At 42.5% G+C, this 15,181-nt stretch overlaps 1 protein-coding gene across 1 annotated transcript; it reads left to right on the top strand.

Annotated features, from left to right (window-relative positions):
* Nucleotides 1-4,986: 4,986 nt before the first annotated feature.
* On the top strand, nucleotides 4,987-13,876 carry LOC104157902 (fibroblast growth factor 12-like; the record flags this gene model as incomplete). The annotated part of the gene is given in 3 exon segments (XM_009695432.1): nucleotides 4,987-5,025; nucleotides 5,028-5,096; nucleotides 13,773-13,876. Coding segments are annotated over 3 exon segments (212 nt in total), but the record flags the coding sequence as incomplete, so codon positions are not given.
* Between the last annotated feature and the right edge of the window lie 1,305 nt (nucleotides 13,877-15,181).

The following is a 15,181-nucleotide window of genomic DNA, read 5'->3' as shown; positions in this document are numbered from 1 at the left end:
GTACAATAAGGCAGGAAGCACAGCAGTTGATGGTAAACTGAGATGACTTTAAGGCTCAGCGGTAGGGCAGCTGAAATTAATAAAGGCAGCATCACATTACTATTTAAGTAGAGACAAGGAGATTAGCAATCAGATCATGATTTAGTTAGCCTCAGCTGTGGCAAAGGCCTCAGAAAGTTAAAAGCAGGGCAGGCAGAGCTGGTAAGTTTGGCCTGTGGAGAGGGGAGTGAGCAGGATGCTCTTCAGGGGATGTGTAGGGAGTTGGTTACCGTATGACTGCTCTGAGGAGGATCATCAGCTGAGAACTGTCTTCGCTGCAGGGAAAACCTCTAGCCTGGCAGGTGCTTCAGACCAGGAACAGAGCCATAGCTTAGCTTTTGCTCCCTGTTGCTCTTACTAGTTTGTTCTGTGACTGTGCCCATTGGGGATGCTTCCTAGGCATGATTTTCTGCATCTTCTGGGAGCACCGTGATTGAAGGATTTGAGCTCACTGCATCTGCATAAAGAGATGATCTGTTGAGCTTTCTCCAGCACCCCCCATCCCTGGACAGCTCTGTATGAGCAACCAGAGCAGGATCTTTAAAGTAAGCATCCTAAAGTATACCAGTATTGCTTATAAAATAAGGGTAAAAATGTCCCTTTGCCTATTGCATGGGAATCCTCATAGCATGGGCTCTGCATTGGGAATATGTACTGTGTGGAAATCTTTTGTGTTTAGTCAGTACTTTGAGGTCAAGGCAGTCATACATAACTTCTTTCTTAAATCTATTCTGAAGTACTTGACTTTGTGTTTAGGGAAATGCTAAGTTGGTGCTGAAGTCTTATCCACATTAGTTCAGTCCCATTTCTGCAGGGAAAGCTGCTACTGTAGCAAAATATATGAGTGTATGGAGAAGCCGGTGTGGGAGGAATAGGTTTATCCCAAGTGCATCATGCAGTATTCCTCCTTTAAACGCAGGAGGATCTGACTCCCCTTGCTACACAAGATTGAGCTTAGAGAGTAGGTTTTGAGTTTGATTCCTGGTAAATTCTGTGAATTATAGAAAGCAAATGCTCATGGCAGGGATTGTGCTTATCTGTGCTGCATTTTTTATCTCTTTTCATGGTTTACTTCTTTCTCTTACTGGTTATAGCCTGGAGCAGTATCATTGAAGGAACTTCAGACAAAGAAAAGTATCAAGGTTGTGGGTTTTTTTTTAAATTCTCCTCCACCCTGACTTCACCCCACGCTCTAGTAAGCACTGGGAATATTGCCTGCTGGGAAGGATTGTTTTCTCTCTTTTTTTCTGTTGCAAAACTGAAAAGTTCTTAGTTTATTTCATTGTCTTTCTGCCTTCTCTTCTGACTTATCAGGGTGTCCCACCATCCTTAATTGACAAGGAGATCTACTGGTTGTGAGATTTTTCTACAAACTGAGGCTTTCAGCATGATTGCTGCATCATAAGAGGTAGCAGTGCTGGAAGACTGTGATAAAATTGCTCTGTAGATGGAAATAAGTGATGTTAAAATATATGATATGACAAAAGTAGGGAGTCTCTTAAAAGTCATTTGCAGAGTTTTGCCTCTGGGCTAGCAAGAAAAATCCTGTCCTATGATTATACAGTTCCCTCTTCAGGTAATAGCTCTGTAGTGAGCTTTGGGGAGAAAGATGGGTAAATCCTTGTTCCTTGTTAAAAGCTGCCTTCACCTAAAATTTTGTCTGTAGGCCTCCTAGCCACATTGCTTGCTGTATGAATGACAAATCCCAATATCCCACTTTATGCCCAGACATGAGACAGGAGGTTCCCTGGTGAGAAGCAGCCACTCTGCCGGCTGTTGTCACCAGCATAGCTGTTTGTGTTCAAGCTGGTCCCTTTGCAATTAGCGGAGAGACACAGGTGGTTTCAGGACTCTGTGGACCTGACCTGGCTTGCCTCTTGATTTTTGAGATGCAAAGGGAGCCCAGTTCAGGTGTAGACAGCTGTACTAGATGAGACAAATCACCCATTGCCCTGGCAACTCCCTAACCCTGCTGGGGTGTGCTCTGTGTTAGAGGAGAGAACTTGGTGCTGGCTGTGCATGTCTCTGTGCTGCTTTTGTATTTAGTTCGGGCAGGTACCCAAAGGTGCAGCTGCTCACTGGTGCTTCTCTCCTGTAGAAGGAGACCCAAGGAAATGCAGAAACCAGGGAAGGAGAGATCTGTGTGTCTCCAAAGTGCTTTCTGACCCTTTGGTGTCTGGAAAAGGTATTTGTTTGCTGGCACTGCAAGGCATCTTAAATGAGTCTGGGGAGCAGGGGTGCTCCTGCAGGAGAGGATCTGTGCTGTGAGGAGAGACAGGAACACTGCTGCTGTCAGACTGTGTTAGAGCCAGGAGGAAGGTGGTGAGTTTGTGTATGGCTGAGAGCTCTCTGCTTCACTCCCTTTGAGCCTGGGCATGAGCCTCAAACTTCAGCAAAACCAGGTCAGGAAAAAAAAGCACATTTAAGATAACATTTTTCCTGCAACCTGTCCCTAGGCAAGCATTGACTCAGAAAAGCCTGATATTATGAAGAGGGCAGTTGTTAAAGCTTGAATCAGACCTGATCATGTGTCTATGTCATATTAGTAACTAAGGCATCCTGGGCCTTTACGCTGTGTTTTACTATGGTGACTCTCAGGCTTCTGGTGCAATGGTGTTTGTGTCTATAGCAAAGATGCAAGGGTACCTCAGGGGATCTTGATGCTGTTCTGATAAACTCTAAAAATGACATGAAGCTCCTAATGATGAACAGATATGCTCTATATTTTTCTTGGTAGGCTGTTTAGTGAAAGTGGGAGGGGTTTTCATGTGGTTCCAAAAATATTTGCATGATTGAGATATAGTTTGCACCCCAAAGAAGGAAAGGGCCTTCTATCCTGCAGCTAAATCATCTTCCCAAGAAAGGGAAAAAGGTCAAGGTTGTTTTATATCTCTACTTCTCTTATCCTTGAGGGGCTTTGAGACAAGATCTCCCCTCTTCCACAGCACACAGCCTCAGGCTGCAGAGCATCTTCTAAATCTCTCCTGCTGTGAGCTCTTCCGTTTTGTGCAAAGTACTTAAATGTTTAAAACTTAACCAGAGAGTAAAAATGAGGCTAAGACTCATTCAAAGACTGAAATGTAGGTCTTATATCAGAGAGTGCATATTAGTGCCTTTGCTATTGTGGTATTAGATAAAATGGAGGAAGGGGACAGGCTCTAGGAGGGTGGTGCAGTCATCTGTGCCTGAGAATACTGCTTTTAATTTCCTCTAGCTTTGATGTGTTTGCTAGAAAAGCAAGTTAAATCAAGCTTCTGCATTCAACAAAATAGTTCATTTTGGTAAGAAGAAAGCAAAACACTTAGCTCAATCTAAGTCTCAATCTGAGATCTATTGCCTTGACTGACAACTCTTAGTAGATGGCCAGTACGATTGTACTTATTTACTGTCCCAGAGTTGAGTCTTGCTGGGAGAAAGCTGGCCTGCAGTCTATAACACTCATTACTATGAAATCACTTTTTTAAAGGTAGCATAGAAACCAGCTGATACTGATTTATTCAGTGGCTTTTGCAGCTAGGAAATAGTACCCAACTCTCCCCTGGCTGGTGTTGCTGAAGCTGAAATCCTTTGCACCTGCAGCCTGTCTGCATCCAAGGCCCCCCGCTTGCTGCAGGGGGGTTTGCCTGTGCGGAAGCGCAGACTGAGAATGCTGTCCTCAAATGGAAGTTGTACAGCGTGGTGCAAAATCGTTAAGAGACAGGGGCTCTTAATGGAAACACTTAACACACAACGTGACCGGAGTTATATAAGGGCTATGGCTTATTAAACAGCCTCACTAGAGGCATGAAAGGCGGGAGGCTGACAAGATTTTGGTATGCTACACTGGATTTTTTCCTGTCTATTGAGCCAGCAATAACTAGGTCTTATTTATTTACTTTTGGTGGGTAGTCACATAAAACTACAAACTCCCGTCACAAGGAAGATCTCTGCCATCCAGCTAGTGTGTCTGTTCATGTGTAGCCAGCTAGCATGCTTTCTAGAAGCAATGCCTGTGACAAATTGAGACTCATGATTAAAACTGAATTTATTTTTTGACCACTTAATTTGTGCTTGATCTGTTGGACGGCAGGGAGACAGGCAGTAGTGCTGCAGACCTCTGTCATGTGAAGTTCAAATTGTTTCTGCTTTTTTTTGTTTTCCTTTCCCTCTTCAGCACAGGTATAAAATGTTGCAGAGGCAATAGGGAAGCCCCTAGCCCGTCCATGGTTGGCTCATGGTGTACAGGGGCTGGGAAAGGACCCTGCTAGAGACAAAGAGTGATTCTCATCTACCAGAGTATGTGGCACATGGTTTGGCAAGGAGGAACATGCGGGATTTTAAAACAGAGGCGTTTTAAGGTGCCCATAAATGCTTCAGAGGTCATTTTTGGAGGTGTCTTGCATCTGTTCCTTTCAGGTTTTGCTTCCAGAGTCCCACACAGTTGGACTTATGCAGCCTGATTCAGCACTTGGTTACTTTGGTTTTACACCACTATAATACCAGTGATTAAAATAGATTTTCATTGGCATAAAACTAGAACTGCATGATAGTGAATCAACCATACAGAAAGCAAGGTAGTTGGCTTCACAGCCAGAATAAGAAACAATAAGCAAATTCTTTGCAACACTGTTAGCAAATACTCTTCTGAAGGAGTGGTGTATTCAGAATACATAAGCTATTTAAAGACTTTCTTTTGGTAGGTAACTTTCAGTGAAGCGATGTTCCATAAATCTGCTACTTTCTGCTGCAGCAACTACGCATTGCATTTTACCTGCTCATCTGATCTCAATTTTATTTGCCTGTACGTCTATGTATATATGAATATTTTACAACCATGCTTGAAAGGAATCACACAAAGTTGTCTTATCCGCCAAGCACTTCTACATTTACTCAGGGCTTAATGGGGGCCAAGCAAATTGGGTCTCTTGCTACTTGGTATATCTAATAATAATAATTATTTTTTTGCAGAACCCCAGCTGAAAGGAATTGTGACAAGGTTATTCAGCCAGCAGGAATCTTCCTGCAGATGCACCCAGATGGTACAATTGATGGGACCAAGGACGAAAACAGCGACTACAGTAAGAAAAATTGGCCTGTTTTGCAACCCAGTTACAATCAAATGCATCACCTAGTGGGTCTCGCTTGTGCAGCTTTATTTTTGAAAAGATCAAATTAGGAGGAAGCCAGCTGTTTTCTGCATGTTCTTTCTATCTATCCTTCCCCTTTAAATCTTGCCTGTATAATTTCATATGTTTCCTCCCTGATCTTCTTCCCTCCTGCCCCGATTCTGTAGCTGCCATCTGGGTGGGGTGGAGAATAAAACCCATGATTTGAATTGCTGCCAGAAGAGAAAGGAGATTATATTTATACACATACCACGTGGGTAAAGGATACGGGGAATTCTCTCTCCAAGGAGAAGAGGAGAAAAATCTTTTTTCACTATTTTATCCTGAAAAATTCAGCAAGCATCAGGAATGTCCAGGCTGGAGAAAACCAGCTGTTCCCTAAAGTCTAGTGCTTTGAGGCTATTGTAAAGGTTGAGGGTATTGAATGACCTTTCCAAAGGAGGTCGTCTTCCAAAAACCTTTGCAAAGGGGTTGGGTTCATGCCGTCCAACAAAGGACAGTGAAGTGCAGCAGAGCCATGCAGCTTTAAAAATAATGCTCGTGTGCAGGAGCCATATTGGTCTAAACAAATGCAAAGCAGTAGCCAATCTTCCTTTTGCAAAAGAAGTAGTTTTGTCAATACCAAAGCTCCTCAAAAGGTTAAAAAAGGTGCAGGATATTTTCTACAGCATCTCTTCATTTCATAGGCATCAGATTGACGCTTCTGAGTAGGTAGTAATGAGTTCAGGTTCTTGGTGCCACAAACTGCATCAACAGAACAGGACTCAAGTCTTGATTTGTGTCATCCTGTGTTGGTTTGAAGCTCCCTATGCCACTACTGAAGGGACATCATATCTAGCCTGTCCAGCATGGAAGATGTCTTCCCAGACATTACTAGAGAACAGAAGTTCATCTATGTGGTAGGATTGATGGAAGCAAGCTTCATGTACTTTGTGAAAGGAGGAACCTTCTTAATTTGGGGACAAATCTTGTTCTAACTCAAAGAAGCTCCTAGCTGGATTGAAGGTATTGTTCCTTCAGGAAGGCAGGGTCTGGGCTGCAGGTGAGGGATGTCTGCAGTGATGCAGCACATGTAGCAGGGCATTGATGTTGTCCTGTGAAGGTACACTTGCATAAGGGTGCACGGTGGCTACAGCCCCACATCCGTGGTGTTTGCCCTATCCCCAAGAATCTGGCAGAGTGCTGTGGCAGGAGTGTTGTGTGTGGTGGGGCTGCTTTGCTGCAGCCAGCTCAGGGCTGGGGTCCGTGCATGAGAGAGGAGCTTTGGGAAAATGACAACTGAAATTGTGAGGGGCTGCCAAAGCCCTTGTGAAACGACTCAAGAGGCTGCAGTTGCCAGAAACTTGGCCTGTATCAGGGTGTCAGGTTTTAGTCCCTTTTTTCATATGCTGGTGTTGAACAAATTGAATGCCACAAATCTCAATGACACAGCTTCTAATTTATGTTGGAGCAGGAAAATGTGTGGACCTCCACACGCATACTTTTACTCTGTGAGAGACTGAGATGGTCTCTTCCTATAAGAAGAGTCTGGCCTTGTGATTTTCTCAGGCAGACAGCAACACATGCTATGAGTTCAGTGGGCTTTAGTGGGTGAATAATGACCAAGTGTTGGGTCATATTAGCTGCTTTTTCTTAAAGAAAGAAGACATAGGGTGTTCTCAATCTGCAGAAAATCCCATTGGAGGCCTATTTATCAACAACATGGGAAGAGCTACTAGGGATGACAGGGATTCATTACCCTCATCTATCAGTGAGGACTGAACAACAAAGTAATGGGCTTAAATGGAAGCAGGGATGAATTTAGGTAAATGGCAGAGGAGAATAAAATGTAAGAGCAGTTCCACAATATTTCAGGCTGGCAGAGGAGATGAGGGAAGCTGCTGCTGGCTGCACCTTGGTGGGTGCCGGGAAACCTCCTGAGTCCCCAATGACTGAGGCTGGGCCCCAGTTGCACAAACAGCTCTTATTTATATATCCCATTAGAAAGGTTAGAGATCAGTTTGGCAAGGTGCTGAGTACTTGTGAGCCACTTCCACCCAGTCGTCTTAACTGGAAATAGATGGGCTGAAGGGCACTTCTAGAGTATAAATTTATCTGAGATGGCAGCCCTGCCTTGGCAGCTTGGTGGGACAGGAGGCATCTAACTGAAGTGTGCCAAGCCACTTGCTCAAAGTCATAGGCTATGCTGGAAAGTTTAGTGATGTTTTTGAGAGAAGATAGAAGCAAAAAAATTCCCCATCTTCTGATCTCAGGGGATACCAAAAGAGGAAAAAATACAACCTGATAACATTTGACTCCTGAAGACGAAATGAAGAACGTGCTTTATTCAGTTTTGTTTAACTTTTTACCACATATTCTCCTTTATGAATCTCCAGTTTGAGTCAATGTTTTATATTAGATGAAGCTTTCAGTTATAGCTTCGAAACAAAATCACATTTTTCACTTTGGAAATGCTAAAATAAAGCATACTGACTTTTTTCCTTTTCTGTTCCTCCAAAGATCTCCATTTTTGACTAGGAGAAGGTCAAAACTCACTTGTCTAAGTGAAGAGCTTACAGGTTTACTTCACAGATATTTTCTGTTTTAAAATACTTCTCCAGAAGATTCCTGACCAGCCAGTTAAAAGTCTGTGCAGTATTTCTGTGCAAGGGTAAAACTCATCAAAGGCTAGATAGATAATACTTCCCTGTCCCTGGAGAGGTCTTGGTTAACTTGCATCCACTGGCAGAGAAAAGCAACCTTGATGGCCGCAGCAGGATCCTTCCCACCCTGGCTGACCATCTATTCTCCATGCAGAAGCCATCTTAGCATAGTTAAATGTGCAGTGTACACTGTGTTCCATACATTGCTCTGTGTTCTGTAGCCCCACACTGATTATTCAAATTAGCATTGTGAAAGCAAGCTTAATTTTCATGGAATACATTAGGTTGGTTTACTCTGGCAAAATAAACATCTAAAATGAGACACGACATGTCCCTCAGATGTCTGATGCAATTAAAAGTTCTAATAAAAATCCAATTATTTATATAAGAGCAACTGCTAATATTTAAGCAATTTTTAAATTAATTTTCTGGTGCCCATTTTATGTGTGTTCTTGAGGGGCCGATGGCATTTATTTTCCACCTCCTCTCACTTAAAAAAAAAAAAAAAAACAAAAAAACACAACCCAGCAGCCAAGTTCTAATGGTATTTGAATGGGCATCCAGCCAGCTTCCCGCGAAACAGCACTTGGGACATCTGTTCCTTATCCCATGCAGTTAAAGGCACGCCATCTTAATGTAAGCAAGAAGACAGATTCTCTGCCTACTTGCATTGGGATATATGAAGAATTTTCTTTTAATCGGAGCACAGTTTGATGGTGTACGAGTCCCTTGTTTGTGTTTCTTAGTAATCTTATATATGAACCTGAATTTGGGGCAGTATCTTTTCCTTCCAGCTCCAGTGATCTCAAATGATCTTTCAGGGTTGACTGTTACTGTCCGTGCTTGCATCATTATTGCTCTTTCCTGGGCTGAGCAGGGTAACAGCCCTTTGTGAGAGCAACTTCTTCATTTGCCAGTCTGAATATCTGAAAAGTCTCAGCAAATGGACAGTGCATAAAGGATAGGTCAACTGTACTGATCAGGTGGAAACAGCCCAGTGTATCTAGGATATTGTTTGGGGATTTCCAACCAGAAACGCAAGAAGATTAAGACTGAGGAAACCTCTGGATGTCTCCAGTCTGACCTCCTACTTGGAGCTGGGTTATCTTCAGCTGCACAGAGCCTTGTCTAGTTGTTTCATGTCTCCAGGAATGAGCTGTTCCATAGCTTCAAAACCTCTCTAGTTCCAGTGCTGCCCTATTCTCATTGTACAGAATTGTCTTTATATCTAGTCATAATTTCTTTCTGAGGCTTTTCTCTAGTGCCTCTTGTCTTTTTATTGTGTTCCTCTGAGAAGAGTCTGTCTCTGGCTTTCCCTTCTTTGAGCTATGCAAACACAGTTCCCTCAGTTTCTTCTCTCATATGTGTTGTGCCACAGCCTCTTGATCATCTTAGCAGCCTTCCTCACTCCCAGGATCTTAAACCTCCCCGTCTCATGGTGCACCAAGGCTGCTCTTGCCTATTGTGTCCTCCATTAGTTCTTCCTTATTCATGTGCAGCACACATGTCTTGCTCTAGAACAAATCACCTGGTATAAACTAGTTTACCTTCTCTAACTTACTACTGCTTAAATTGGCTGAGCATATGGACCACATCTTATATATGATATGGCATTACTTGCCTTGCTCTTCAATTTCTGTAAATAAGTTAGCCCAGACTCATAGCTAGGTATGTGTTCAGATTTTAAAAACATACCATGCAGCTGATAAACTGCTGTAACATAACAGTGAACAACATACTTATGGCCAAAGGGTTTAGGACTCCAGCATACTAAAAGTAGCAGGTCAGGTGTAAATCTAATCATAGTTGAAAATCGTAAGATGTAATGAAGGAAAATAGGCAGAAATATTCAATGTCTTAATATTTTCTTCTCTTCTGCCCATGAAGTAAAAGAGCATGTCCCTTCCGTGGAGCTGCAGATGACATAGAAAATGTACCATTTGTAATGGAGATAGAGTTTTTAAAGTGTTTCTTAAATTTTCTTTTTCATGTCGGCATGCCCTGTGTCCAGTCATAGTCTACCTCATCTCTAAATCTGCTGGTTTATGTTAACCAGAATTTTTTTCCTGATAAAAAGGGGGTTTTTTGAGGTTTTTTTTTTCCCCCTACATTTTTACATTCTTACAATAAAGCTTATAAGCTTTTAAATCTGTCCTAAAACAAGATGAAATATTCATTTGGAAGCATGATAACAAAAGGCTTTGACTTCAAAGATATTTTTAAATTTGAGTGCAGAAACAGCTCTGAGAATTTACAAAGTCTTGATTGACCCAAATCACTTTTTTAATAGAGGAAGACATTTGCTTCCTAAAACTTATTTGGCTGTCAGTTACCTGTGTCAGATGCGTGTCCTCCTTGCCTGCCCACTTGCTCCCTTGCTCTGTGGTATGTTGCAGGAGATGCTCTACCATGTCTAAAAGCCATGATGGTGGGTGTTGCTACCATGGTCTGCAGCAGGGTCCCAGGGAGCTTGGGAACTGGCAGTAGTCTTGCTACCATAACACAGAGCACAACAGGATTGTTCCTGTGCTCCCTTAGCGTGTATATGTGGAAAGGGAGAGCTTTGGAGATATGTGGGTGCTTCCAAGTGGAACTTCTCACCCAGTAATACTGGGTGTTATCACCTCGCTGCCTAATGAATGCTTTGAATGGTCTGTCACAAGTTTTCTATGCAAGACAAATTGGCTGTAGGGAATGAATGATGATGCCCATTTTATTTCATTATTAGGAGTAATATGCTCCATTTTTCAGTGGGGGGTAAAATTAGGGAAGAGGAATTGCTTATAAATAGACTTGTTAATTGCAGAAGGTTTTAGACCTTCATGGTAGTGAGAAAGTGGTAGACATTTAAGCTTGTTTTGCTTAGTGAGGTTTTTCAATGGTAGAGCAGTAGCTGAGTAGCTACACTGGGATGTGTTGATCTCCTCTGGGGATGGTATCAAAGTAGCAGTGTCCTTGACTCTAGTTGTTCACAGACCAACACCTAGGCTGGACTTCATTTGCTATATACAACTGTTGATATCCTCCCATGAAATCACAAATACAGTCACTGGCTTTGGTAAGACTTCAGCATACACTTTGGTACTTTACTGAATATGGTGCTTAAAAGCATGAAAAGTGGTTGAGAGTGGTGAAAAGAAACCTAGACTCAAGGTGTCTTGTTTTTAGGCAGCTCGCCAAGGGGAGTCATCCAGTCTTCCTTGGGAGCTGAGCAAGAAAATAAAGGGCATTCATGTGAAAGCGGGATTCATGAATCTGTTTTTGGAGACAACCCTGAAACCAGCTCAGCCAAGGCACCTGTTAGATATCTTGAGTAAAGTGGCTTTCTGTCTCCTGTGCTTTTTTCAGGTTTTATTTCTGAAAAGGTATCCACCTCTGACCTTTAAGTAAATCCACCAAGAGTTCAGGTCAAATGTAACCAGTTTACTGTTACATTTTGCACACCCTTTGGGCTCTGCTTTTTGTCTTAGAAATTGTGCAAATCCTGGGAATTTGGTTCAAACTTTGTACTCTGAACCACTGACTGCAAGGAAAGAATCAAGCCACAGTTCATTTTTTCTCCCCCTGGCCCCTTCCTCTCCATGTTGGGCATAGATGTGTTTGGTTTTTTTTTTCCTTTGGAAAGGAATCTAAACAGGCTTCTGTCTCCTCCTGTTACCAAAAATCGTAACCAAGAAAACTTGCTAAACCAAATGATAGTTTAGAAAGCCGACATTGGTTTGTTGCAGCGCCGGGTGCATGGGGAATCACTCCTCTGAGCATGCACACCGAGAAAAATGAAGATACATATTATATACCATGAGACACTTGCATATTCATAATACATTACATATTAATTGTTATTCACACTTAGGATTGGTTATAAGTTTCTCGCTTCTAATGTAAATTAGTACACATTCTCAGTAAGCACTAATGAAGCCTCTAAATTAACTGTGCATGCTCCCCAAGCGGGGTTTTGCCCTCTTTTGGGGGGGCCATTTGAGTTGGAGGTCGTGATCTCCCACTACCACAATTACTTCTGTCCTGCTCTCAGCTACTTTACTGTTTATGTCTGTGGGTTGTAATGTTTTATCAGCTTGGCTCCCTTCATGTCTAGGACTCCCTCTCTTGAAGGCCTCTCTCCACATTCTTGCCTACTGACTTAGATAGTGTCCCTTCTTTTATTATATGTTCTTTTTCTTGATGCTTCCCAACCTTGAGATGCCAGGCTAAAGAATGTGCCTACTTTTCTGTTAATTTAGCTGAATTATTTAACCCTTTGGTATCATTCCCCTCTGCAGCAATTCACAGGCTGTACATGAGGGACGTTCTTGGGAAACATCTTGTGGTTGAGTTAAATCCACGCATTACCTGGCAAATGCACATCTAACCAGTCTCTTCAGGATGGGGAGTTGATGTTAAGCTGGACTCTATTCCCTACTGTCGTACCAGGATTAACACTACCTTGGCCTGAGGAGCTATGGCATTTTGAATAGACCGTTTCAGCAAAAGCTGCTTTATCTTTCAGGGGTGATGTGAAATCAGCAGTGGTCCAGCTCCAAGGGAGGGAGAGGCTGGGAGATGGCACAGTGAGAAGGAGGACTGTTTTTCCTATAACTGATATGTGAAGACCCCTTTGTGCTGTGCTTGCCCCAGTGTGATGGGGCAGCCATAAAACATTGTAGATGATTTATAAAAGCAATTAGCTAGAGGATGATGTCCTTAAAGGTCAGCTGAAAAATAGGAGTACTTCACTGTGTGCTCTGTCACTCAGTCTTTCCTCTGCACTCTGCCCATTCACAGGTCTCCCCTGGGCTAATTTGAACACCCCAAAGCTCCTGAGACATTTCAAGCAAGCTTTTGCAATAAGTGAGTGTGTTAAAAAGCTGTGAGAATGCTTCATAAATGTGGAAGGGGCAGTCTGGCCTCGTGATTAGAGAACCAGAAAAAAATATTCTTGTTTCAGGGCAGTTGTGTGGGAAGAGACCTTGAGTGAAGTATTTCCATTGTGTGTTTTGTCCTCACATTTCTGCCTAACGCTGTGCCCATCTTTCCATATCCTGAGGTCCCTGGGACAGGGTCTAGTTAGTTCTTTGTAAGTTGAAGCACAAGGGTTCCGACAACATCTGGGTACTCTTGTCCTATAAATCTCAATGGAAACAAACCCATGCTAATGCCTTGGTGCTCAGTCTATCAACGCTGACAGGCCTCTCCTCTTCAAGCCCATTCTGTTAGAAATGTAGCAAAAACCTGACAGTACATTAATGTATATGCTCATGGGAAAGGTCTTTCAATGAGATACAGGGTCTACTTAGAATCAAGCAATAAAGTAATTGAGAGGAAGTGGTTACAATGCTTTAATCAATAAGATTGCAGTAAAATTGAGTATTGAAAGGTCTTGTCGTATTCCATCCTATCTAGTGCTGCTTGTGAATGAGGAGCAGTGTTCAAGTCCTGGAGTGGAGCACTAGCTCTTCCTGAGTTTCTTCATTCCCTTGACAGCAGGGATCACAGGGGCAGACACACAGTCAAGTTAATTTGCATCCTTCTGACTGTGGTCACTGTCTGTATACTCTTTTAGCAGATGGTAAATGCAAGAAAGTGTGACTAGGCTTAAATCTGTTTCAGGGTGAACTAAGCTAAGCTGTGTTGTTGTTTGCCACTGGCAAAGATGTGTACATGTGCAGTTACCACAGCTCAGCTAGCCTACAGAAAGATGTTGAGATGTGCTAGCTTGACTGCATGTATGAGCCTTTAGCATTGCAAAGGCAGTGATCAGACAGACTGATGGGTGTGTTAAGGCTTCTGGGAAGCAATTGTATTCAGTACTTTGAAAATTTCCTTTTGACATTGGCCCCTTTCCTGTAGCTGGAAGCAGGAGTTTTGATTCTAGTTCAGTATCTTTTGTTAAGATCCAGGAGTGGAGTGGGCTGGCCCTGGGGCAAAAAGCAGCAATGGCCACGCAGGGTGATGTCTCATAACCTTTGCTTTTCTTTTCCTTCTGCAGCCCTTTTCAATCTAATTCCTGTGGGTCTTCGTGTGGTGGCAATCCAAGGGGTGAAGGCAGGTCTGTACGTTGCCATGAATGCCGAAGGATATCTCTACAGCTCAGTAAGTACTTTGCACTGGGTTTCCTGGAGTGGTCTGGATTTGTAGGTGGAAAGAAAGAGACTGCGTTGGGACTTGCAGCTTTTTCTGAAAATGGTCACGTATTAGCAAACCTTTAAAAGCAGGAACGGGGGAAGCTGCTGCAGGGCTATGCAATATTCACTTTAGAGTGTCTCCATGGAGATTTGTGGCTGTATTTCCTGACCTGTGAAGGTACACTTTGTGTTCCTTTGAGTAGTTAGTTACTTAATGTAGGTCATGTTGTAGAAGAGGTTGTGTGGTTGGCTGGTTGCATTCTGGTTTCACATTTGTGAAATGGCATGGACTGAATGGAATTGCTTCTGAATGGTGCCTGGATAACTGGTCATAGGTGGTGCCCCAATGGGTCATACTCTGCTTTTCACTGCAGTGTAAATCCACGGCAATACACTGACTTCATTAAAATGATTCTGGACTATTCTGTTGGCAGAGTGCTTCAGCAGAGCAGAATTTCCCTGTATTTGTGTGGTCTTTTTAATGCACGTAAAAGATAAGTGAGGCATTTTTTTACTGACTAATTCTCCTATAACTTTCTTAGATGGTATGAAAGGGCATGAGGTTATTCATAAGATTCTCATTTGAAGTAAGTAATTGATTTTCACAGTGAATAATTGATTCAGTGATTTATTAAATATGGCAGCCCTTTGCCAGAATTTTTTATGCTTCAAATAACTTTGCTCTAGTTCTACATAGTAAAAAGTGATAGTTAATAATACACTTCTTATTTCTGTAGTTATATCTTTAAAGTGTATAGCTAAGATTCTAATCTCATCTGCCTTTGTGTAGATTTACGGTGCAGCAATTCTACTCTTGTCTAGGCATTTACTTTGCTTTAAAAGTGTATGTGAGAATAGAGACAGGACCACCTAAAGGACAACAGTTTGAGTTGCTCCTGTCTTTTTTTTTCCTAACTCTTACCCATCCCTCTTTGTTCCTGGTCAGCATTAAACTGCTCATATGGTTGGGATTTCCCCCTTTCCCTTGGGAGGTAACAAAGCTCTGTCTCCCCAGCAGCTTAGGGTAGAAAATGGCAAGTGAATGTGTTAGTATGCGTGGCGAGATAGGTCTCAAAACTGGCTGCTTGTCAAGAAGAGACAGAGAGATCAATCTGGATCTCTGTGGATGCCAGACGCTTCCTGTTCTTTCATAGCCCAGTAAACATAAATGACTACTTCTAAATAAATTACATTGGTTTGCTAACAATGAAAACTTCCTCTTTTGTAAAGCTATCAGAGTCCTAAAGGTAATACCAAGCATGGTGTGGTACTG

This window comes from Cariama cristata, unplaced genomic scaffold, assembly GCF_000690535.1.
Source record: "Cariama cristata isolate BGI_N322 unplaced genomic scaffold, ASM69053v1 scaffold42402, whole genome shotgun sequence".
Classification (NCBI taxonomy): domain Eukaryota; kingdom Metazoa; phylum Chordata; class Aves; order Cariamiformes; family Cariamidae; genus Cariama; species Cariama cristata.
The sequence above is the reverse complement of the archived record's forward strand: the minus strand, read 5'-3'. Positions and strand labels throughout refer to the sequence as shown.